This window comes from Phascolarctos cinereus, unplaced genomic scaffold, assembly GCF_003287225.1.
Source record: "Phascolarctos cinereus isolate Bilbo 61053 unplaced genomic scaffold, phaCin_HiC Scaffold_726;HRSCAF=1367, whole genome shotgun sequence".
NCBI lineage: Eukaryota > Metazoa > Chordata > Mammalia > Diprotodontia > Phascolarctidae > Phascolarctos > Phascolarctos cinereus.
This window is the reverse complement of record NW_027556098.1, coordinates 173,239,186-173,265,398: the sequence shown is the minus strand read 5'-3', so window position 1 is coordinate 173,265,398 and position 26,213 is coordinate 173,239,186. Positions and strand designations below refer to the sequence as shown.

Here is a 26,213-nt window from a genome sequence, read left to right as displayed (position 1 = left end):
TGAGACAGAGACAGGACAGAGAATAGAGGAAGGAGGGAGAGAGATGAAGGAGATTGAGAGAGCAGAGGAGGGAGGGAAGGAGAGAAAAAGGAGAGAAAAGTGGGAGTGTGAGACAGAGAGAGAGAGTATATGTGAGAGAAAGAGAGGGAAGGAAAGAGGAGAGAAGGGAGAGAAAGGGAAGAAGAAAGTGAGAGAGGGAGGGAGGGAAAGAGAGGTGGAGAGAGAAATGGAGGAGACAAAAAGGGAGAGAAAGACAGACAGAGAGAGAGAGAGAGAGAGAGAGAGAGAGAGAGAGAGAGAGAGAGAGAGAGAGAGAGAGAGAGAGAGAGAGAGAGAGAGAGAGAGGCAGAGACAGAGAGATAGAAAGAGACACACTTGGACCTGATCATCTCTGAGGATTTCTTAGGGTTCCATGACATCCTACAACTCAATGGCTCTCGCTGGTCCAAATGATCCCATATAAGGGAAATCTCAAACTCATAGGTCATCTCTTTCTTTAGTCAGCCTAATACAGGTTTAGAGCTGAAGATCAACCAACCCTTTCCCTTCATTTAACAGATAAGTAAATAGACCTCAACAGGTGAATCGAGTCATTCAAAGTCATTGAGCAAAGACAGGACTAGAATCCAGGTTTCTTGACTCTCATTGTTAGATTTTTTTCCACTACGAAATGCTACCTGGAGAAGGGCAGAGAGGAAGGGATGACAGCAGAGGCCCTGGATGGGTAACCCCAGCTTCATTAGCCCACCACTGACAGCGGGTCCTATCTCCCAGCAGTTCTGAGTGCTGTGGTTGTCTCCCCTAATAGTCAGCATGTGGCAGTGCATACAGAGCTGGCCTTGGAGTCAGGAAGATCTGAGATCGTCCTGCCTATGACATATGCTAGCTGTGTGAGCATGGAAAGGTCATTAAACTTCTCAATGCTTTAGGTAACTTTCTCAGACCAATAGTTACTGATCAGCTGCTCATCTGCCCTAGTGGAGGGGCTTTTCATACCATGAGTTCCTAATCATGGTGAAACTACAATTCTGGACCAAATCCTCTCCTTGAACCTATGATCACTGACACACTAACAAAAGTTAGATGAGTCAGAGTGCTTTCTTAGGTTCTCACATTCCTACCAAGGTAAGCCTTAGACTGGGTGCCCAGTGTGATAATAATACTAGAGTAGTACAGACCACGATGACAGCCATGCATCCCAAAGGCCTTGTATTTTCTTGTGAAAGCAATGAAGATGTCAGCAATATTCACAAACTCCACAGCAGTAAGGGAACGCCCTTGTCCTCATCTGTCCGGGGATATCATAACTGGTCTCTCTGCCTTGGTGACCAGGTCATTAGGGAGGTCCCCTTTTCTCTCCACGTACCCTATCAGGGGAGATCGAAGCCCACAAGAGGGAACAACTGTTCAACACTCCCCACACTGAGGGAGCACTCTGGAAATCGGAGGCCCAGAACACTTCTCTGCTCAGGGGGGTTGCTCTCCTTTGGGAGAGGGGCCAGGAGTTAGTGGTTGAGATGGTGGCCATTAAATTCCTTCTTTAGGGCATGGCATTTGAACCCAGGACCCTCAGCTGCTTTAAGGAAGCCTTGAAATGTCTGAAGGAAGCACTCTTCTTTGAGAAATGAGATCCTGCTCAGGGTGGAAACTCCTAGTTGTGATGAGAAGGAGATTAGGGATGAGAATGGGCAAAACTGTTCCCGGAAGGAATCTTCACAACAGCAGAAGCTTCATTTCTGGGGAGGGAAGAAGAGAGAGAGAGAGAGAGAATACTAGAGCCTTTCTGATAGAGCTGGTCCTAGGAAACCTTGTGAAATTTCTTTCTTTAAATTTTTTTTTCTTTTTGGAGACAGTCAGGGTTGTGACTTGCCCAGGGCCACACAGCTAGTGTCTGATGCAGGATTTGAACTAGGTCCTCCTGACGCCAGGGCCAGTGCTTTATCCATTGTGCCACCTAGCTGCCCCCCTGTGAGGTTTCAAAGAGACAGAGGGTCTCGTGGTTGGAGAGTATTTAAGAGGCCATCTAGTCCTACCCCTTCCTAAATATAAATCTTCTTTATCAGGTACCCAGCACGTGGCCATCCTGTCTTTATTCGAAGACCTGAGCAATAGGGAATCCGTGACTGCCCAACAAAGCTCATTGCACTCTGGAATAGACATTCTGGGATCTACCCCAGACTCTGAGATCAATCCACTCTGTATTTGTAGAGCCTCCCAGCTTCAGCTCCAGGAAACAAGATGCCCTTCCCAAGTTAAGCCCCTGTCCTCTAAACCCATCACCATGCTGCTAACCCAAACCTTGGTGGATACCACCTCCCTCGGTCTCCTCTCCATTCTGATTGGAGGGCTGGAGGGTGGAATACCAAACTCTTCCCTAGAAGGGAGAAACTGGACATTTTGGCTCAGTCCACTCTGTACCTGCTTCTCTACTGGGTTTCAAGTCCACAGAAAAAGATACCCCTTGTCCTGCTCCTCCCCTCCCCCTCTCCTGCCTTCTTTGGTGCATTGTCCCCTTTCATTAGAGGCAGGCAGGTGGTGGTGCAGTGGATAGAGTGCCAGGCCTTGAGTCAGGAAGACTCATCTTCCTGAGTTCAAATCTGTCCTCAGACACTTACTAGCTGTGTGACCCTGGGCAAGTCACTTAACCCTGTGCACCTCAGTTTCCTCATCTGCAAAATGAGCTGGAGAAGGAAATGGCAAACCACTCCAGTGTCTTTGCCAAGAAAACCCCAAATGGGGTCACCAAAGAGCTGGGCACTACTGAGAACAACTGAACAACTACTCCTCCCATTAGATTTGTAAGCTCCTTGAGGGCAGGGAACCATTTTTCTTTTTATTAATTATATCCCCAGCAGTTAGCACAGTTCCTGACACATAGTATGTGCTTAATAAATGATCTGATTGGACAGCTTTGTTCTCATTCAATTTTGTCTGACTCTTCATGACTCCTTTTGGGGTTTTCTTGGGGAAAGATACTGGAATGGTTTGTCATTTCCTTCATTTTTATAGTTGAGGAAACTGAGGCAAATAGGATTAAGTGAATTGACCAAGGTCACACAGCTATTAAGTGTCTGAGGCCAGATTTGAACTTGGGAAAATGAGTCTTCCTGACTCCAGGCCTGGTGCTCTTCTACTACTCTGCCACCTAGCAGGATAGCTTTAGTTGTTAATATGTAAAGTCTCTCTTCCAGGCCTCTCCTTTCTAGATACTTCACCCACCTTTCCATCCCTAGTCTTTACTGTTCTCATGCCCTTTCCCCTCAATCAAAACTTGTTCTCAGGTTGGAGCATAAATTACTGTGTCACCTCTTATTGAGAGAGAGGTATATTTAACAAAGAGAAATGAAGCTCTAATGGTGGAAATTTTGACATGGGCTAGGTGCTTTTTGGATGGAAATCTTCCTGGAATATTTAAAATTCATACAGTCAGCCAGCTAAAGGCTGGCTGTGTTTCACAGTGGCCATAGCTGAGAAGTTAGAAGGGGTTCAGGAGGTAGTGAATTGGAAAGTCATGTATACCTACCTTCCGGATGTTATAGATCCAGTTGAGAAAGAAACTGACTCAGGTATATACACCTGGGATGTTGTGCTACCCACAGCCATAACCCCAGCTCATGATGCCTACTATCTTCCACCTTTCCTTGAAGTACATTAAGAGCCCACCACTGTCACCCTGGGAGAGAACAGAATGGGGTGACCTTCCAGGAAGGATAGGCATCGTGAAAGTCTCCCCATTCCCTGATCCCCACCCCCCCCATCCACTGTTGAGAAACCTTTAGATTCAGATCCTTTTTATCCCTAGCTTCTTCTTCACCCTCCGCATGAGCTGGCTGATACAAAGCAAACGGGAGATCCTCTGTGGGACTTGGAGAATCTGTGGGATGAGGAGAGGTGTCATGCGTGTTCTCATGCGGCACCAATGTCAACTTCAGTGTCCTCCCAGGATCTCAAAACAAAAGGTGAGCTTGGGAAGTCCTCTAGCTGTTTTAGGCCATAGTTCTCACTGTGTGTTTTTCTTTCTGCCTTGAGGCTGGGCAAACATCTTTTTGGAAGATGATTTCTCAGCTCTAAGAAGATAAGATGGATTATACTAATATGTCCCTCTAACTGAGGTGTAATTATTCACTTGAGGTCTCATTAAGAGCACCAACTTTCTTTCTTTACTAGCCATGAGGCCAAGGCTGGATTCTAGGTATAGAGGCTGGATCCCTATATGGGTCAGTTAGCTCAATTGTTCCTCAGTCATAAACTATATACTTTTTTTTTTAAGGCAATTGGGGTTAAGTGACTTGCCCAGGGTCACACAGCTAGTAAGTGTCAAGTGTATAAACTATATACTTCTAACCGTGGCCAGCCATGTCAAGATTGTGTGCCCTGAATCACAAGGAGAACCACAGCAAATGTTTTTAAACATGCTCCTTCTCTAACCTAGAATGCCTTGCCCTGTTCTCTGCTTACACTAATCCTCTCCACCCTTCCCAGATCAACCCTGCCTTCCCACCTCCACGTGCAACCCCTTAAGCCTTCCCTGAATAGTAAGGAAGAAGGAAGGGAAATGGCTCAGTAAGGTCAGTGGGCACAGCATCGGGTAGACTTGGGCCTCAGAAGATGAATCTTGACTCTCCCATTTATTAAGTTGTGTGACTCTGGGCAAATAATTTCTCAGAGATTTGCCTCTCTGGGTCTCAGCTTTCTCATCTATTAAATGAGGAGGCTGGATCAAATAATCTGTAAACTCCCTTCCCACTCTAACATTGTGTTATACTCTATAATACTGTCCTCCCATCCTGTCCTCTGAACTTTCCCAAAATTTATGGTTTGTACCACTCATTTAGAGTGCACAATATCAATTTGACAACCATTGATTAAACCTCCACTGTATGTAAGTTACTGCTGTTGAAGGCACCTGCAGAATACCATTTGTGAGTGTCTTGGAGTAGTGAATAGTTAGGCTCCTCCCACCCCAACCACCTGCATGAAATTATGCATCATCTCCAAAGTTGGTCACTCCTGTCATGACCCTCAGAGACAAGAGAGATCAGCATTTCCCTTGTTCCCTGTCCCTTCTGACTCCTGCTTGGCTACCATCACTTATCAAACACTTACCAAACATTCTGCCAAAGTTCATGGCCATCCAATTATACCACACTGTCCACATCCTTGTTGATAATTCCCTAGGACCAACCTCTTTCCCACCTTCCTTAATGGTTTTGGTGCCTGGCTCACAGTTTTTCTTTCTATCCCAAGCCCCAACATCCTTCTCTTTGTCTACCTTGTTGACCATTCTAATAATGATCACGTCAGTACAGTAACTCGAATTTGTTTGACACTTTAATACCTTCTCCTCCATGTTCATCAGCCTGCTCAATTCCTATGACATCTATCACCACCAAAGCCCTTGGCACTGTCAAATGATTCAACATCAGAAACAGATATGATTTTGTCAATGGAAATGACAGTAAAGAAGATGCACTACCATCTACTTTGCTGCTAAGGACCATGGGACCTTTCCATTTGACTTGCAGCTGAAATCCATAAGCATCGTCTCCTACTATTATATGAGTTCCTTAAGAAGAACTCTGCTCTTCTCTTCATAACTCCAGTGCCTAGGACATAAGAAGGGCTTAGAAAATGCCATTTGCTCATTTATTTTTTCATTCATTTATCTCCATGACTCACTGAATTGCCACTCCACAGAGCGGTTACATACCACACTTGGGCGCGACTTGGAAACCCCTCAACTTCTAAGAATCTGAATTCTGTAATTGCCCTCTCTGCCTAAAATCTCCTGTCCTTCAGTACCTTCTACTACCCCAATCCTTCTTTACCTCTCTTTACTCTCACTATAACTTCCAGTCTTCTGGTCCTTTGTGTTCTTTCAATCTTAGGATCATAGATTTAAAACTGGAGCAGGCCTTAAATGTCCTTAGAGGTCTGTTCAATGGAGTTAAATTTCCTCATTTTACAGATTGGGGAACTGAGGCCCAGAGAATTGAAGTGAGTTGCCTGAGGAGGCCACACAGGTTGTGTGCAGCATGGCCTGCATCTGAACCCAGTTCCTCTGACTCCAAACCTGGCATTCTTTCCACTGTGACATGCTGCAATCCAAGACATCAATCCTGATCCGAGATTTACCCAGGGTCATGTAGGTCATAAGTATTGGAGTTAAGAATTTAAAGCCTATATCTCCCTTATTCTATGTCCAAGGCAACACTGGTATTTTTCAGGAAACATGGCACCTCCTATAGCACCCCACCTGGCACGAATCGACACCGCCACCAGGGACACCAGCACAAAGCATGTTCTTGGCGACGCTACCAAAATATGTGTCCTGGTGGTTGCATTGATTTCTATCATGAGTTGGACTTCTGCCTGCTGCAGGGTTTTGGAAAACTTCCCTGGGAGGTAGCAAACATGTACATTTCCACCTTCAAATTTCCATCCACTGACCACCCATTATCTTAGGGACATGGGGAGGCAGCCCAAATTTCTTAGGATATAGGAGACCCTGGGAAGTCATTTTATCCATGCTCCTGCTTTTTAGGCAGGGCTGTCTGAATTTTCTTGGGGAAATCTTTATAGAAGAAGGGGGCCATGGCTTCTTTCAGTTACCCACTGCAGTTTTACATTGAGAAATTCTCCCTGTGTTGTCTTCATCCCTCTTAGTATAAATACTACACACACACACACACACACACACACACACACACATTATAAGGCTATACACACTTCAGAGGACATTAAGTGGGTTCTGTTCATAAAGGTTTGCAAGTCTCTCTGGGGTTGTCAATCCTTGCCACCCCCACCCCCAAGATGTCCATAAAAGCAGTTTGTGGAGGTGACTTTGGGAGAGTCCTGCTGATGGGAGGGCCCAAGAAATTACCTTCTGTCTCTTTTATGAAACCCTAGCCTATAATCCAGAGTGGGGTGTCTGGAGCCAGCTCCTCATCAAAGAATGGCAGACAGATGGGCCTGACTGTATCTGTAGCAGGAGAGACACGGAGCAGAGGAGGCAGTGAGGGAGAGAGGGAAAGAATGAGACAAGGAGTCAGACAGACAGAAACATGAGGAAGGAGAGGGAAGGGAAGAGAAAGAGAGTCAGTGACAGTGAGATACACAGAGAGAGAATAGAAGGGGGAAAGAGAAATAGGGAGGAAGGAAGGAGAAAGAGGGGAGAGGAGGAAGGAAGAGATGGAGAGAATGAAGTAGAAAAGTGAGGGAAGGAAGGAGCAAGGAGAGACCGAGAGCAGAGGGGGAAGAGATTGAGAGAGTGAGGCAGAGAGACAGAAAGAATGAATGAAAGGAGGCTAGGAAGGAGAGAGAGAGAGAGGGAGAGAGACAGAGATAGAGACAGGGAGAAAGAGCAGGGAGGGAGAGACTGAGAGAGTAAGGCAGAGAGACAGAAAGAATGAATGAAAGGAGGCTGGGAAGGAGAGACACACAGAGAGAGAGAGAGAGAGAGAGAGAGAGAGAGAGAGAGAGAGAGAGAGAGAGAGAGAGAAGAGAGAGAGAGAGAGAAAGAGAGAGAGAGAGAATTGGCTGAGTCGAGCCCTCCAAAGGATGTTTGCGCTCCAAAGCCCTGGTTTTGGAGCCTGTAGGTCCAGTATTGTTGAATAGTCATATGAAGAGCGTTCACAATAGCGCTCTATTTAGATGCCTCATCTATACCAGCCCTACAGGGTTAGATGAAGGAGACAGAAAAAATAATCATGCACCCCAAAGCATTATAGACAAACACCTGCAAGCTGTATGATGTGCTATGGAGTCACTAGAGTTATGGAAGGTTAATTAGGGAAGACTTCCTGGTGGAGGTGAGTTCTTTGCAAAGGGACAGGAGGAGGTCATAGGATCTAGAGTTGGTAAGGAACTCAGAGACCATCTAAGGTCTAAACCACCCCTAGGTGGACTAGGAAGAACTTGGGGTTTAGACAGTTCTGTGATAGCCCATAGTGACACAGGCAGTGAGAAGCAGAGTCAATAGCCATGCCTCAGTTTTCTAATCTTGTATCCACCACAGTGGCCTCTGCTGAAGTTAGTGGAGAAAAGGGAGATGGGACCTTGGGCTGGTTACTGGTTCAGGTCATACACGCACTTCTATATGCAGTAAGATGGCAAGGTCCTTGAGGTCAGGGCTAAGACAGACACTTTACTATGACCTACGGTGTCCAGCACTGACCTTTGTACCCAGAATGTTGTTATTCAGTCATATCTGACACTTCATGACTCCATTTGGAGTTTCCTTAGCAAGGATGCTGGGGTAGTTTGCCATTTCCTTTTCCAGCTCATTTTACAGAAGAGGAAACTGAGGTAAAGGGATTAAGTGACTTGCCCAGGGTCACCCAGCTAGTGTCTGAGGCCAGATCTGAACTCAGGAAGAGGAGTCTTCTTGACTCCAGGCCTGGCGCTCTATCTACTGCACCCCTAGCTGCCCAGCCCGGAAGGTGCTCAGTAACAAACTTGTTTAATTTAGCCTTTTCTGTTTCTGTCTGTGACTATGGTGTCAAACTCAAACAGAAACAGGATCCTCTAAAACATACATTAGGCCCCGTGAGCCACATATTGACTTAGAAAACCATATATTAACATATCTATGTTTCATTGTATTTTTATTTATTTTGTTAAACACTTTCGGATTCTATTTTAATCTGGCTGGTTCTGGCAGCCTGGGGAATGGCTGGGATTCCCTTAGACCATCTGCTCCCAACAGGCAGGGATTGTGCACAGACTTTTGGTTTCCACCCCAGCTAGAAGAGGCCCCTTAATAAAATGCATTTAGACAGTGATGATAGTGGGGGAAGTAGTTTCCCCATGTGAACCAGGCTTTTAAAAAAAATAAGAGGGATTGAGCAAGGCTTTTAACGTTTCCTGGGAAAGTTCAATCCTCCACTGGGCTCAGGGACTGGCAAAATTAATTATCCCTACTTGGCAAATAAATTGAGAGTTGAGGATCAAAGGAACTTCCTTCACTAATGCAGGTTACAACCCATCTATGACAGTAATCTCTAGAGAGTTGCTTTAGGCATAAATTGCCTAAAGGACTTACCTAGGGTCAGAGGCACAATTTGAACTTCTTCTTGACTTCAAGATAGTCCCCCTATTCACCAAGTCATTCTTTGGAAACTGATGATCAAAGGGACAGAATGATTTGCCCAAGGCCACAAAGGGTGGGGTAGCTAGGTAGGTGAAGTGGAGAGAGTGTGGGCCCTGGAGTTAGGAGGAGCTTCAAATCCAGCTTCAGATACTTACTTAGGTGTGTGATCCTGGGCAAATCACTACATCTCTATCTGTTTCAGTTTATTCCTCTGTAAAATGGGGATAGTAATAGCACCCTATTCCCAGGGCTGTTGTGAGGATAAACTGAGATAATATTTGTAAAGTGCTTTGTAAACCTTATGATGCTTGGGGTAGCTAGGTGGCTCAGTGGTTAGAGCACTGGCCCTGAAGTCAGGAAGACCTGAGTTCAAATCTGGCCTCAGACCAAACACCTGACACTAGCTGTGTGACCCTGGGCAAGTCACTTAACCCCAATTGCCTAAAAAACAAACAAAACCCCCCCTTATGATGTTGCTCAGTTGTTTCAGTCTGGTTTGACTCTTTGTGACTTCATTTGGGATTTTCTTGGCAAAGACGGTTTTACCTTTGGACTAGGTATACTGTACCTGATATCCTGTGTCTCGGGCACTGGCTCTCATCTGACATGACAAGGGGCTTTTTCAGCTTGATCAGGGCCAAGTCATTCTCTCTGGGGTATAAATTGTTGAACTGGAAGACAAAGATCTTATCCACGTCTAAGTATGGGTGTGTAGAGTATAGATGGTCAGTGCCCGCCTATTTTCCAGTGGGCCACCTCGGAATAGGTCCTGAGGACAGAGACAAGCAGGAGTCAGGGTGGTTCTCATTTTGCCCCAGACTGGGTTCCTGGGAAGAAGGGGAGAAGGGGACAGGGGTACCAGGGGTGGGAGGAGCAGAGTGACCAAGAACTTTGCCCCCAAGAAGCTGGAACTCAGAGGGTGCTAATAGTTCTACCAGCAGCCAGTCCACCAGCAGCGTTGAAACAACTGATCCTAGCACCTAGTTAACTGGCCTTAAAATAGGAAGCCCCCAGATGGCAAAACGGTGGCTGCATCCCAGGTCAGCTTCTCCTGGGCTCAGTCTTCCCCTCCCCCTAGGCAGCTCTCCCAGCAGCTTCAGAGGGTGCCTTCTGTGCCACTTGCCTCAGATGAGATCAAATGACTCATTGTAGCTCTGGGAAGGAGGCAAGGTACCCTGCCACAAACTTTGTCCTGATCAAAGAAGCTGATTTTTCTCCAAAGGAGCTTGGCCTTTCTGAGATTGTGAATGGTGCTGGTGTGAGGCGTGGAGCACCTGTTCAATTCATTGTACATTTGTTGGACTAATTAGGCTCAGTGTGCCTATCTTCAAGGAGCCAACAGTCTGTGCATGTGTGTGTGTGTGTGTGTGTGTGTGTGTGTGTGTGTATGTGTAGAGGACAAGATGTGCAAGAATATTGCAAAATGAATTAGAGTAGAATAATGACATGGGAGTGCCACAAAAAAACCCTAAGGAAATTTCCCTCGTACCTGGAATGCACTCCTTCTTTATCAAAGCCTGTTGTTTCCTTTAGTAGCTACTGTCTTCTCCCTGCCTCCGCACAATTACCCTTTGTTTACGCGCGCACACACACACACACACACACACACACACACACACACACACACATGCTCATGCACACCCAATACATAGTGTCTATGTGACTATAGATAACTCTGGGCCTCAGTTTCCTCATCTTCAAAATAGGAACATAATACCTGTGGTATTATAACTACTTCACGGGATTGCTTTGAAGATCAAGTGAGATAATGTGTATAAAGTGCTTCACACACTTTAAAACACTATATAAATGTCAACTTAATCTCCTCAAGCATCTACCCCTAGGGACCGTACACTCTAATGATGGCAGTACAACACATTTACAAATAACTATTATATGTACAGGGGTAGAATGAGACAGGGCAAAGGTGAAAGCTGGATGAAATATTCTAAGAAAATCTGCAGAGGGAGAGATCACTTTCAGAGGTGGGGAGAGGATACCAAGGAAGGCTTCATGGAGGAGGTGGCACCCAAGCAGGACCTTGAGGGATGAGGATTTTGACAGGTTGTGACTTCAATAGGAGGTATGTTCCTGGAGCAAGGGGTGGCTTTTGCAAATGATGGTAAACTATAGATATACAAGGTTAAGACTGGGTAACTGTGAGTAGCCCAGTCTGGCTTTAATGAAAAGCACAGAGCTGAACAAAAAATATAGAAAGACAGGACGACCTTAAATGTCGAGCTAAGCAGTTTATATTGTACTCTGTAGGTAATAGGAAGTCAGTAAAGTCTTTTGAGGGATATACAGATTATAGTTGCAGTCACTCTCCTGGGGATAGGGGTCATGAACTAGAAGGAGTGGCCATTGCCCTAGTGGGAAATCACTGGTCTCCAGAATCCCTTCTGTGCACATGCTTCTAGATTCCCCAGAAGTTTCATCACCATTACAATGAAAGGAAACGAGAGACGTTGAGAGGCAGGGCCTGGAAAATGCAAACACATGGCCCTGGCCTCCAAGGGCCCTCTCTCTCTTGTTTACAGGTCTCTGGGGTGGAATGCTCAGGGACTCAGGGTGTCACGGAAAGTTTCTGAGTGGAGCAATGACTTGGCGATATTATTTCACATCATGGTTATTTGTGCACATGTCATATTTCCTTACTAGATTGGAAATTCTGTGTAGGCAAGGTATGTCTTGTCAATGTCTTATCTAAGCTTTCATCTCCTCTGAGTATTTAGAACAATTCCCAGCACACAGTGAGCACTTCAGAAATGTTGAGTCAAATCCAACAGAACTGAGTCGTTGGTCTGTTACTCTGAGGAGATGATCCTTCCCTGACAATTTGTTGTTCAGTTGTATGTCACTTTTTGTGACCCCATTTTTGGGTTTTCATGGCAAAGATACTGGAGTAGTTTGCCATTTCCTTCTCCAGCTCCCTTTACAAATGATGAAACTGAGGCAAACAGGGTTAAGTGGCTTGTCCACAATCCCCTAGTTAGTAAGTGTCTGAAGCCAGATTCGAACTCAGGTCTTCCTGACTCCACACTTCTCTGTATCCACTGCTCTACCTAGCTCCCCCTCCCTGGTAATAAGACTTCCAGATAAAGGAGGACAGAGAAAGAAGGCAGACCCTTAATTCAAGAGCAAGGAGTCCAAAAGATGTTGGAGTGAAAGCAGTGACTTGCTTGAGCTGTCCCCCAAACCCCTCCAAATACCCATAAAAAATGGCTCTAAACAAATTCTAAAGCAGCAGAACCCACAAAAAGACAGAGTAAAACAAATTTCCAGCCCAAGACAGCCTGGATGGTTGATCGGAAAGGCATATTGCAGCAGGCGGGGAGAGGAGCTCAGTTCAGCGTGGGCGCACAGGGCGCACAGGGCGCACAGGCCTCAGTGAACCTGGAGCAGGCCTCAGAGGAATGAATCGCGGACAGCTGTGGCAGTTTCCAGACTCCTCAATCCACGAACGCCAAAGACAACTTAGAAGGTCAGTGGGAAAAGTCTGTTTTTTCGGTGAGAGAAGAGGTAGGTCAGAGCCAGTTCTAGAGTGCAGAGTGCTAAGCAAGGGCTCCGGGGGGTGGCTGCGTCCTGAGCTTCCCACCCACAGACTGAGGGGGAATCAAGGGGCTGATCAGAGGGGCACTGCAGGGATCTCTCTGCCAGTGCTGAGGCAGGAATCTCTTGCTTTGCCCATGCTTGGATCTGGGTCATAGTCCTGGGTGGCGGTCCTGGGGTGAGGAGGAGTGCTGGCACAGTGGAGCTTGTAGTGGCGGTGAAGAGGAATCCCTCCTCACAATTCCAAGAGAGAAAAGACTGGTTGTGGCCTGTCACTCAAAGACCAGAGCACAGGCCAGGAAAAGAGTAAACACCTCGACCCTTATCATACCATCTTGGAAGAACTGAAAACTTACAGGTCACTAGAAGTCTGTCTGAAAACAGCTATACAAACCCCCGAAGCTTGGGACAGTACATTGTCCACATTGGAAGCAGACTTCTACCTTAACAAAGAGTTTAAAACTCAAGTAGTTGGCTGGGATCATGAGCAAACCTCGCAAAAAGAGTCAGACTATATTATCTTACTTTGGTGACAAAGAAGATCAAAACATACAACCAGAAGAAGACAACAAAGTCAAAGCTCCCACATCCAAAGCCTCCAAGAAAAATATGAATCATTCCAGGCCTTGGAAGAGCTCAAAAGGGATTTTGAGAAGCAAGTAAGAGAAGTAGAGGAAAAACTGGGAAGAGAAATGAAAGTGATGCAAGAAAATCATGAAAAACAAGTCAACAGCTTGCTAAAGGAGACCCAAAAAAATACTGAAGAAAATAACACCTTAAAAAATAGCCTAACCCAAATGGCAAAAGAGGTCCAAAAAGCCAATGAGGAGAAGAATGCCCTAAAAAGAAAAATTGGCCAAATGGAAAAGGAAGTCCAAAAGCTTACTGAAGAAAATACTTCCTTAAAAATTAGAATAGAGCAATTGGAAGATAATGACTTTATAAGAAATCAGACACAGTAGAACAAATCCAAAAGAATGAAAAATTAGAAAACAATGTGAAATATCTCATTGGAAAAACAACTGACCTGGAAAATAGATCCAGGAGAGAGAATTTAAAAATTATTGGACTATCTGAAAGCCATGATCAAAAAAAGAGCCTAGACATCATCTTTCAAGAAATTATCAAGGAAAACTGCCCTGATATTAGAACCAGAGGGCAAAATAGAAATTGAAAGAATCCACAGATCTCCTCCTGAAAGAGATCCCCAAAGGAAAACTCCTAGGAATATTGTAGCCAAATTCCAGAGTTCCCAGGTCAAGGAGAAAATATTGCAAGCCCAGAAAGAAACAATTCAAGTATGTGGAAACACAATCAGGATAACACAAGATTTAGCAGCTTCTACATTAAGGACCAGGCACATGGAATATATATTCTGGAGGGCAAAGGAGATAGGATTACAACCAAGAATCACCTACCCAGCAAAACTGAGTATAATCCTTCAGGGGAAAAAATGGTCATTCAGTGAAATAGAGGACTTTCAAGCATTCTTGATGAAAAGACCAGAGCTGAATAGAAAATTTGACTTTCAAATACAAGACTCAAGTGGAACATGAAGAGGTAAACAGGAAAGAGAAATCATAAGAGACTTATTAACTGTTTACATTCCTGCATGGAAAGATGATATTTATAACTCATGAGACCTTTGTCAGTATTAGGGTAGTGGGAGGGGAAAAATTATATGTATGATAGATAGATAGATAGATAGATAGATAGATAGATAGATAGATAGATAGATAGATAGATAGATAGATGGATGGCACAGGGTGAGTTGAAGATGAAGGGGTGATATCTGGAGAATAAAATTAAGGGGTGAGAGAATTATACTAGGAGAAGGAGAAAGGGAGAGGTAGAATGGGGTACATTATCTTGCACAAAACAGACAAGAAAAGGTTCTTACAGTGGAGGGGAAACGGGAAGGTGAGAGGAAATGAGGGAATCTTATTCTCATAGGATTTGGCTTAAGGAGGGAATAACATACACACTCAATTGGGTATGGAAATCTGTCTTACCCTACAGGAAAATAGGGAGGAAGGGGACAAGAGAGCAGGGGGATGATAGAGAGAAGGGCAGATTGGGAAAGGGGTAATCAGAAGGAAGTACTTCTGAGGAGGGACAGGGTCAAAAGAAAGAATAGAATAAATGGGGGGAGCAGGATAGGATTAAGGGAAATAGAGTTAGTTTTTCACAACATGTCTACTATGGAAGTGTTTTGCATAACTGCACATGTACAACCTATATTGAGTTGCTTGCCTTTTCAATGAGGGTGGGTGGGGTGGGAGGAAGGGAGAAAATTTGGAACCCAAAGTTTTAAAAACACATGTTTAAAAAAAATGTTTCCACATGCAACTGGGAAATAAGAAATACAGGAAATGAGGTACAGAAATCTATCCTGCCCTACAGGAAAATAGAAGGGGAAGGGGATAAGAGAAGGGGGGAGAGAGACAGAAGGAAGGACAGACTAGGGGAAGGGGTATTCAGAATGTATGCCATCTTGGGGTGGGGGAGGGGCAAGATGGGGTGAAAATTTGGAATTCAAAATCTTGTGGAAGTAAATGTTGAAAACTAAAAACAAATAAATTTATATTAAAAAAAAAAGAGCAAGGAGTCCAAGCACTCCAGATACTGAGGTCCCTACTCCCTCTGGGAAGTGGATGGGGCCTTACCTGAAGCAGTGGGAAGCGGTGAGGATCCAGTAGCGGTCCAGTATGCAGCCACCACAGAAGTGAATTTTGTGGTGCTGAATGCTGACCTGCCAGGGCCAAAATCTTCACAAATGTTTCCTGCCCACCCATCCCCTGGGGGCCCAGCAGGTTCTCTCCGTACACTGTATGCCCCCAGTGAAGGTCCAGAGAAGAAGGCGAGAAGAAAGGGAGAACATACTGTCATAAATATGGAGTTGGAAGTGACCTTAGAGCTCGTCCTAATGAATTTCGCTCCCCCACCCGCCATTTTACAGTTGAGGAAGCTGAGGTCTACACAGATGCAGTGACTTCCCGAAGTCCCACAGATCACAAGCATCAAAGCTTGGATTGAATCATGTCTCAGACTCCAAATATGGCAGACTTTTTACCTTGCCACAGGTATGTTGACATCACAGAGAGCAGAAAACCTATTCCTTGTTATGGATAGGACTTAGATCCTACCTCATGGCCCCCAGTCACTCTTCCTACTCTCCAACATCTAGCCATCATTAGATTCTCTACAGTTGTCCTTTATCATGAGTCTTCCATCTGTCTTTTTCCTTCCATTCCTGCTACTGCCACCCTAGTTCCAAGTTCAGTAATTCATCACTGCACACCCAGGTTATTTTACTAACCACCTAAGTGGTCCCTCCATATCTCTTTCCTCCAACTCATCCTAATTCCCTAGCCATATTCAGTTTCCTAAAATGCAGATCTGTCCATGGCTCTTCAATACCTCATGAAAAAAACTCCAATAGCTCCCTATTGTCTATGGATTAAGTTCCAAACTCTTTAACTTGGGATTCAAAGCTTTTTGAGATCTGTCTCTACTCTTCTCCTAAGCAATTCTTTACTCTGGCCAAGCTGGTCTAGTCACCACCCTCCTTATCCCCTCTGAGCTTTGCTCATTGGGGTTCCCAGGTTCTAAATAGCCTCCCATTTTTACCCTACTTATTCAGGTTCTGCTCATCCTTTAAGGACCAGTCCAAGCTTTAGCCCCTCTCCAAGGTCTTCTCCTACCTCTCCAACAAAGAGCCACCTTTCCTTCTTCTGTATCCCTGAACCACTTAGCATACACTGCCTTGTATTTTTTAAAAAATATATCTTTATCTATCCTATTCCCTCAAGTACCTTGTAAGCCCTGATGGGCAGGGGATATGTCTTACATTCTACTTGTGGTGTCTAATATCATCATCATTGCTATCGTCATCATCATGATCATCATCATGACTAACATCTATATAGTATCTACTATGTGCGAGGTACCATGCTAAATGCTTTACAAAATATTGCCGCAGCTAATAACATAGTATTAAAAATAACACTTAAATTGAATATGGACAATCCAATGGAAAGTAATTTCCTTAAGGGCAGGCAAGGTTTTTTTTTTGTCTTTGTATCTATTCCCTAGCATCTCACACATGGTAGGCTTTTAGTTAAGTTAGTTAAAATGCTTTGTTGAACTTGAATTTGAATCTGACCCTGGGTAACTGAAAGTTGACGGTAGCAAAGCAGATGTGTCTGGCCCCTAACCTTCTAGTCTCATTCTCCAAAGCTCTGTGAGAGCCTTTCCTGAATTTGGGCTGGGGAGCAGGGCTGGGAATGGAGGAAGGCTTAGCATTAAGCATGCAGAAAACCTTGCCTTGCAAATCCAAAATCTAAAAGAAACAAAGTTAGAAGTGTGGGGGAAATAGGAATGAAAAAAAAAAAGTAATTCTTTAATTTCTCCTTTGGTCAGCCCTGGCCTAAGTTCATTCATTTCTGACCTCTCTGAGATGGCTTTATACTCACCAGCACAGTGAAGGGAAACCAAGGACATTGAGAGGCAGGGCCTGGAAAATGCACATATATAGGTGGGCTTGGCTTCTGTATCTTGCCAGGCCAGGTCTAGAGGTCTAGGCTTCCAGGTTCTGTTTGACTTAATCCATTCAGAGCTTCAGAGAATCTTAAGAGTTGGAATTAATCCCAGAAGCCATTCAGTCTAACCCATATCTAACTATATCATCTCCAATGAGAAGTAATTCATATTTTACCTAAAAACTTCCAGCTATTTTCCAAGGCAGCCACCCACTTTTGGATAGCTGTTACAGAACTGTTTCCTTAGCATGAGCCAAAATCTACCTTTCTGCAGCTTCTACCTAGTTTTGTCCTCTGGGCATGGGAATATAGATTTAGAATTTAGAGGGATCTTAAAAGTTGAACCTCCTCATTTTAAAGATGAGGTTCCTAGAGGTTAAGGGACTTGTCTAGGGTCACACAGGTGATAAATCAAAGTTCTGGAATTGAAACCCAGGTGTTCTGAATACAAATGCAGCATTCTTTCCATTGCACCATGCTGCAGACCAGTTTTACTCATATATATATATATATATACATATATATATATATACACATACATACATATATATATATATACACATACATACATATGTATATATATACACATACATACATATATATATATGTAAAATATACATGTAAAATAAAAAAATATATATATTTCTACTTGACTTCTCTTTCCACTTAACCTCTCTGGGACTCAGTTTCCTTATCTGTAGAGGATGTCTTCTAAAGTTCTTGCCAGCTCTAAAATATAATCCTATGATATTTCAAACTTCCAGTTCTTGTTCAGTGTAATCTTACAAGAAATTGTCCTTGTAATATGCCAACCAAACTCATGACAGCAAGGAGGAGGAAGGTAAAACCTGGGGAAATATACATAGGATGGTTCCCTAGGTTACCAACAGGAAGGTGAGCAAATGCATTATTTTGAAAATTATATTTAAGATAAATGATTGGACTACTACTGTCCTTTCTTCTTTAAAATTTGATCCTTGGGGAGGGAAGAAGCATACACACAACCTGTTCATCACTGTGTAACAACAAAAAACAGAAGCAGTAACAGGACTTATTTTCAAGAACTCTCTGCTAGTTAAGCATAGATTAGTGTGTGTGTGTTTGTGTGTGTGTGTGTGTGAAAGAGAGAGAGAGAGAGAGAGAGAGAGAGAGAGAGAGAGAGAGAAGGAAGAAGACAAGGGGGGGAGCGAGACAGAGAGAGATAGGGAAGAGAGAGACATGGAGAGATGACAGACAGAAGAGACAGGAAGACAGACAGATATAGACAGAGATGGGGGGAGGGAGAGAGAAGGGGAAAAGGGAAGGAGAGAGAAAGAGATAGGGAGAGAGAAAGAGAGACAGACAGAGACAACAGGGATGTGTATTCATGTGTTATGGTCAGAATTGGGGTGTATGTATATTTGTATGCCTGTGATGGAATGGTTCTATATACATGTGGTTTCCTACATGAAGAAGTGGATTTGGGCTCTATTTCAGGAAATTCTTTTCCAGCAATTAGACCTATCCAAATATGGGCAGCCTCTCATCAAATGTCTTTAAGAAAAAGCTGGATACTGCTTGTTGAAGATGGTATAGTGGAGATTCTTGGTCAGGTATGGGTCGGACTAAATGGCCTTTCCCAAGCTGAGATTCTGTGATTCTGGTAATTGGTGCCTGATCAAAGTTTCAGAATCTTTTTTTTCCCTGTGAGATCTGAGAGCATTGAAGAGGCCTCTATTTGTGGGTCTGGGTGACCGGACAGGGAGTACTTGAGATAATCAATCTCTAGAACTGTACAAGGAAAATGGAAGATTTATAGAGTTTAGTAAGGAACATGGGGCACTTAGAAAATGCATTATTTTTCACCATTCTGGTTGATATTGAGGTCAACACCCTTCAGGCAAGATAGCACTTTGCCCAGCTTAGGTGGATGGCTGTATGTCATATTTTAAAAAAATATCCCAGCAACATGATTCCACAACCTCCCAGGACTGAATGATCTAGTTGGTCAGGAGTTCTTCCTGGTGTCTAGATTAAGTTCCTCTTAATCTAGCTGTGCAATATCCCTGCCACCAGAATCTACTGACTGACTTTGAAGGTTTGAAGATGCTTCTCACTTACCCTGAGAAATTCTGCACTTGGAGCTCCTGGTCTTTGGCTGTGATCTTGCTGACAGGAAGCTGCTGCTCTGGGCCAATCTTCACGGCTTGGAAACTAGGCTCCATGCTCAAACTGTGGTGGGGTGGGGTGTCAGAAGTGTTATCTGGAGTAGGAGCTTAGAGAGTGACAATGGGGACCTAGTTGTCGCTCCCCAAAATGGCATGTGTGGGTTCTGGATGATGTGGTGTGTGGGAGGGGAATGGGTGGTGGTTTGGGTGAGTGTGGGTGGCACTGTCTCTGTTTATGCATTCTGGTTTGGGGTTAGCATAGTCACATTCTGGCCACTGCTTCTGTTCTTTGGGCAGGAGTGGATGGAGATCATGGCCCCACCTATTGCATTTTGCTGTAAGGTGCCCCCAAGGTTGAGAGTAGGGTGGGGGAATGTGACTTCCAGATCCAAGACGTTAACCCAGAGGAGCCCAAATGTTTTATACCTTGGACAGCAACTAGCACATAATGTTTATTAATATCAATTAATTAATATCAATAAATGTTTATTAATCATGAAATGCTAGGGACATTCTTTCTCAAAGAGCATCCTAATTTTCCTATTGCATCCTTTGGGTTTATTTACCTTTGTAATGCCTTTCACTAACTCTAACTCCATTTCCATTCCAAACTGTATCCAGGTCCCCTCTCTCTTATCTCATTCCCCAGTAGTGCCTTTGGTCCACTGGAGAACAAAGCAGTAAGAAGACCCAGATGGTGAAGGAAGCTCATCTGAGTTGGGGATGTCAGTTCCTCAAACAAGAAATTTGGATGGAGAAGGTTTCAGGAGGGTTTCTTTCATTAGAATGTAAGCTCCTTGAGGGCAGAAATTATTTTTGCCATTCTTTGTGCCCTCAGAAATTAGCACAGTGCCTGGCACTTAGTGCTTAATGCATTCTTGTCCTTTAGTGATGCTATCTGTGGAGGAGGTAGGGCAGGATCATGACCTGTCTCTGAATGGTCTTAGACTGAGGTTCTCTTCAACTGGATGCCCTTTCCTCTTCTCTTTGTCAAACCAGGTGCTGTCCTCCTTTTCATCCTGGATCAAAATTTACCTCCTCCAATTGTCATCCCTGATTTATTCTACCTTTGGTTTCTTTTTTTGTCTCCTCTTTGTTCAATCAACTTCTCTAGCACCCAGACAAGACCTTTTTACAGAGGAATAGGTTCCATCCATGGTACTGACAGGCTTGCGAATTTCATATCTATGGAACTGACTAAATGGTGTTGCTGCTGGAATGGGCACTATAATCACTCCACCTGGCAGGGTAAGAAGGGGTGCCAGCTAGGTGAGAAGGACTAGAAAACCAGGGTTGTTATCATTTGTTTGTCCTTTATTCTCAAAGAGGACTATGGCATCAGGGAGATGATGCCATGACATGAAAGTGAATTGGATTTAAGGGAGGGAGGGCTGTGCAAAGTCACCAGCCTTACTCTCTCCTCCAAAGCCATCTGGGTCGAGTAGCTACATATAGATCAGAACAACTGGAGGTGGCCAGGATGTAGTGGCCTTTTCAAGGTAAGGTCTTTAACAGGTTTCAGATTGACTAAGGCAATGCCCATTCAGTGATTAAGGCTTAATAAGAAACCAGGGAATGAGGCAAGAGAAGTCTAAAGCAGTGTGTGGGTGGGGAGAGAATAGAGGAAAATATCTGACATGTGGCTTTGGTCTGTAGCACCCCAGAACCAAAGTAGCAAGAGGCTTCTGAGAACTCAGGAAAGAAAGAGATTCGAGGGTCCCATTACTTAGAGAGAACAAGATGATTTTGTATTAAGCAACTGGTGCCCAGGCTGATTGCTGTGCATGAGGATGAAAGCTGGTATCTAACCTGGACTTCAGGGTGGTAGAGCAGAGGGGAAAGCAGAGGCTCACTCTACCCAGTGCAGAAGGATGCATGTGGAGATGACTAAAGGTGGGCTAGAAGAAGGATGTGGTGGTGGTGGAGGAAGGGAGTAGGTTTGAGGGATTAGGGGAGAATTCTCCATCACTGTGGGGCCTGCTACAAATGAAGGAGTCTGGATGAATGCAATATGGTATGATAGAAAGTGGATGGGATTTGGAATCAGAGAATCTGGTTTCAAATCTTTATTATGAGTGTGACTTTGGACAGGTTGATTAACCCTTATGGGCTTCATTTTTCTCATTTGCAAAATGAGGGGGTTGGACCAGATGACCTTTTAGATGGGCCTTAGATGTCTCTCTGATTCTAAATCTTATGATTCTGGAAATGCAAAGTGGGAAGAACAGGAAGCCCTCGTCCTCTTCAGAGGCTCCTGGAGCATGTGGTTGGAGAGTTTCAGGGGAAACATACATACATACATATATATATATATATATATATATATATATATATACACATATATATATGGTTGGGGTTTTTTTTTTGCATTTTGTCTTAATGATGAAGGACCAGGAGTGACCAGAGCCCCTGGCCATTTTGCCAAGCATCTTAACATTGTGGAAAAACCGGGAAGGTTATCCCACATCGGAAATGAACAGAGAGGTCCCCATGTCTGTCTATTCCAAATAGGTATATTGTGTTAGAATAATAGAATTACATAATATTGGAGGCAGAAGGGACCTTTGGGACAGTCTAGTCTAGGCCCCTTTCATTTCATTTTGTGGTTGAGAGAACTAAGACCTAGACAGAGGGATCATAGGATCATAGATTTTGAATTGGAAGGGGCCTTACTTAGAAGTCACCTAGTTCCAATCTCCTTGTTTTACAGATGAGGACAGAGGCCAGTAAAGGTGAAATGGTCTTTGCCAAGGTCACATAGCTAGTTAGGGCTAGACCAGAGAGTTTCTCTTGTTTCAAGACTCCAGATAGGCAGGCTGATGTTTGCTCCACCATATCATAACTCAGGATTTTGGGGCTGGTTTTGAATACCATGTGCAGATCTGCAAGGGTTTTGTTATTGTTCAGTTGTTTTAAGTTGTATCTGACTGTCACCTCATTTGGGGTTTTTCTTAGCAAAGATACCAGAGTGGTTTGCCATTTCCTTCTTCAGCTCATTTTACAGATGAGGAAACTGAGGTAAACAAGTGACTTGCCCAGGGTCACACAGCTAGGAAGTGTCTGAGGCCTTAGGATTAAAACATACCAGTAAAATCAAGCCCCATTTAAAGTGTAATTTTACTCAAAGGGGCTTTGGCTGCCAGAAAAGGAGAAAAAGGCAAATAAAGGAGATGGAAGAAAAAAAGAGAGGCATGGTAAGGAGGAAAAGAGGTGGAGAGGTTGAGGAGAGAAGGAAGAAAGGTCTTGAAGGGAGACAAAGGTACCTGTTATACCCCATCTGGGTACAGGCGATTTTAGCCCATGCTTCTGTGAAGTTGTCAAAACAGGCTGAGGACCAGAGATCCATCTGTAGAGTGGATCTGTCCTTGGAGAGACAGACTAGGAAGCAGAGAGACTTGGGTCAGCCTGTGAGCAGTCAGTCACCCTCCCGGGCTTACTCGCACCTGCCCCCTTCTCATCCCCCAAGATACTGAGACTAGCCTCACCTCATCTTTTATCCTTCTGGGAAGGATAAGAACGAGCAGCTTAGGGGTGTGGGAGGGAAGGTCAGTCTGAAGAGAAGATCAGTGAAGGGATGGATTCTGCAATTTCACCAACATAAAGAAAGCCGATTGGTTTGGTTTTAACTGGCTGCGCCTAAGATGGTTCCAAAATTCCACTAACCTCCGGATGGCTCGAATTCTACCATGTGCAGGAGGCCTTTTCTAGTTCACCCCTTCTCCCCTGCCTCCATGCTTTCCCTTTGAGATCCACTTCTGTCTCTTCTGTATGTTTATTATTATTATTTTTAGGTGACTGGGGTTAAGTGACTTGTCCAGGGTCACACAGCTAGTAAGTGTCAAGTGTTTGGTCTGAGGCCGAATTTGAACTCAGATCCTCCTGACTTCAGGGCCGGTGCTCTATCCACTGCGCCACCTAGCTGCCCCTTCTGTACGTTTTGTATGTACCTACTTGTCTCCCCAATTAGAAGATGAGCTCCTTGAGTGAAGGGACTGTGTTTTGTTTTGTCTTTGTGGACTGTCACCCCAATTGCTGCTGCCCCCCCCCCCCCCCGCCTTCCCCCTCCAGGACCACACCCTGAACTGCATACAGGAAGCACTTAATAAATGCCTGTTGGATTAGATTGGCCTGGCCACTGACATGGAAGGGCTCCTCCCATTCAGCAGAGCCTTGCAGGGTAGGGGCAGGGTCGAATTTGAATGAAAGTAATTAATTGGCTCCATTTTATAGGGTAGAAGATAGAGAGCTAGAAAGAACCTCACAAGCTATCTAGTCCAACCTCTCATTTTACACATGAAGCCCAAGGAAAGTGACTTGCCCAAGGTCTCACAACTGGGAAGTTTTACACAAGATTTGAACCCAGGTCCTCTGACCCCACTATACCAGAATAGCCTTGAGCTATTCACTTAACATCCAATAAACATGGATGATCTCTGTTGTTTTTCTCTAGTGTTTCTCATATCCCTCACCAGCCTAAGCCATTAGAGGAGTAGCATGGTGTAGTGGATAGAACTCCAAGCCTGTGGTCAGGAAGATCTGAGTTCAAATCTTGCCTCAGACACTTATTACCAGTGTGACCTTGGACAAGTCATTCAACCTCTGTGGGCCTCAGTTTCCTTATCTGTAAAATGAGGTGGTGTTGGGGGTTGTACTAGATATCCTTTAAAAATCCCTTCCATCTCTAAGTCTATGACTTTGTTCCAGCCACTAGCTTTGTCTCTGGACAAGCCTCTCACCTAGTCCCCTTAAAATGGTAGAGTCTTGTGCAAATGGGGAGCTTCCAAAGGTCGGGCAATAAGAACAATACTGAGGACTTATGTTGCAATTGCGCTTTCAAGGTTCAAAAAGTACTTTCCTCCTAATAACCTTGTGCAAGTATCCTTATCCTCGTATTACACACAAGAAAACAGGCTCAGAGAGGCTGTGACTTGCCTGAGGCTATGGAGCTAGAAACTACAACTAGAGCCAAAATTTGAACCCAAGTCTCTTGATTTCAATATCCTGTGCCCAAATATCATGGTGCCCACACTGCCTTAAGGTCTAGCCCCAGGTGGAGAACCTGAGGCCTCCAGGCCCCATGTGGCCCTCGAGGTCCTCAAGTGTGGCCCTTTGACTGAATCCAAACTTCACAGAATAAATCCCCTTAATAAAAGGATTTGTTCGTTAAACTTGGACTCAGTCAAAAGGCTGCACCCAAGGCCTCAGGTTCCCCACCTCTCGAGTAACCAAACGGAGGGCAGGGTCCATTAGGACCAATCCCAATGGTCCCTAAGGCACTTTCCCTGCAACTTTCCATTATGTCTGTTTTTCTCATTCCTTAGTGCTTGGAGCTTGGGCTCCAAATTTTTGTTGTTATTCAATCATTTTTCAGTCATGTCTGACTCTTCATGACCCCAGTTAGGGTTATCTTGGCAAAGATCCTGCAGTAGTTTGCTATTTCCTTCTCTAGCTCATTTTACAGATGAGGAAACTGAAGCAAAGAGGGGTAAGTGACATGCCCAGGGTCACACTGGCAAGATTTGAACTCTGGTGTTCCTTACTCCGAGATCAGTAGCCAATCTTGTTCTACTTCCTGGGGACTCACCTCCGACCACAGGCACATCTTCACTGGGGATGCTCTCAACGCAATGCTCCTCATCCTGCCCCAGGGCACAGTCCTTATGTCTGTCACACACCTTCTCCCTTGGGATGGATTTGTACTGGTCACAGAAGAAATAGCACTCGTGCAGGATTAGTATGGCCACAAATACAGGGTGGGTGTCAGGAAGAATGGGTTTGTGGCTAGCAGAGGCTGTCTTTCTTCTAACCTCCCCCCATCCTAAGACCTGTAGCATGACAGGGATTCAGTACAATGAAGCATTTGACCCAAAGCCTGTGGGGAAGCCAGAATGTCTTGGCTATGACAGAATGTCAGAACTAGAGATATCTGGTAAATGTCCTTATTTTACGGATGAGGAAAATGAGGCCCATCAAAGGGAAGTGATTTGATTTCTAGATTATTCCATAAAAAGAGGGAATGATGTGTTCCTACCCAGTGACAGAGTATGCCTAACAAGAGCTGGGAAGAATGTAGTTTTCCTGGAGTCTTGCAATTCTAATAACAAAAGGCTTTTACATTGAAAAGTAAAGAGGAAGGAAAAAAATTGTCCAGATAAACTCACTAAGCAAGATTCCATAGGGAGCAGCAACAGTGCAGGAAGAATAGGAGTGGACTAGCAGAAATTCACCAAATCTAATAAAGCAGTTAGCAATAAAACCAGGTGTCTATGTACAAATACACAAAGGCTGAGTAATAAGCAGAGTGAATGAGTGATGCTGGTGAAAAGAGGCACATTTGGTAGGTATTATTGTTTGTCCTTCGTTCTTTTTTTTTTTCTTTTTGGTAAGGCAATCAGGGTTAAATGACTTGCCCAGGGTCACACAGCTAGTAAATGTCAACTGTCTGAGGTCACATTTGAACTCAGGTCCTCCTGACTCCAAGGCCAGAGCTCTATCCAATGCATCACCTAGCTGTCCTTCATTCCTTTTTTTTTTTTTTTTTGCTTTTTTGGTGAGGCAATCGGGGTTAAGTGACTTACCTAAGGTCACATAGCCAGTAAATGTTAAGTGTCTGAGGCTAGATTTGAACTCAGGTCCTCCTGACTCCAAGGCCAGAACTCTATTCACTGCACCATCTAGCTGTCCCTGCTGTCCTTCATTCTTGAAAAAGGCCAAAGACATCATGAGGGTGATGTCTCGACTTGCCACAAATTGGATTTAAGTGAGTTAGAACTTCGAAAAGCCATCAGCCTTATTCTCTCCTTCAGAGTGTTCCCTTCCTAGGTATTACTGAGATATGGTACAACAAGCTTTAACCGATGGCCATTCAGCCAAGAAAACTCC

General features: G+C 44.3%; 1 protein-coding gene across 1 annotated transcript; it reads right to left on the bottom strand.

Moving 5' to 3' along the window:
• Nucleotides 1–1,370: 1,370 nt before the first annotated feature.
• On the bottom strand, nt 1,371–25,165 carry TMPRSS4 (transmembrane serine protease 4). Its single transcript, XM_078146151.1, is given in 13 exon segments — nt 1,371–1,484; nt 3,524–3,673; nt 6,257–6,357; nt 6,360–6,398; nt 6,884–6,976; nt 9,687–9,829; nt 9,831–9,860; nt 15,310–15,410; nt 15,412–15,470; nt 17,119–17,159; nt 19,285–19,395; nt 22,604–22,709; nt 24,916–25,165. Coding segments are annotated over 13 exon segments (1,338 nt in total).
• Nucleotides 25,166–26,213: the final 1,048 nt, after the last annotated feature.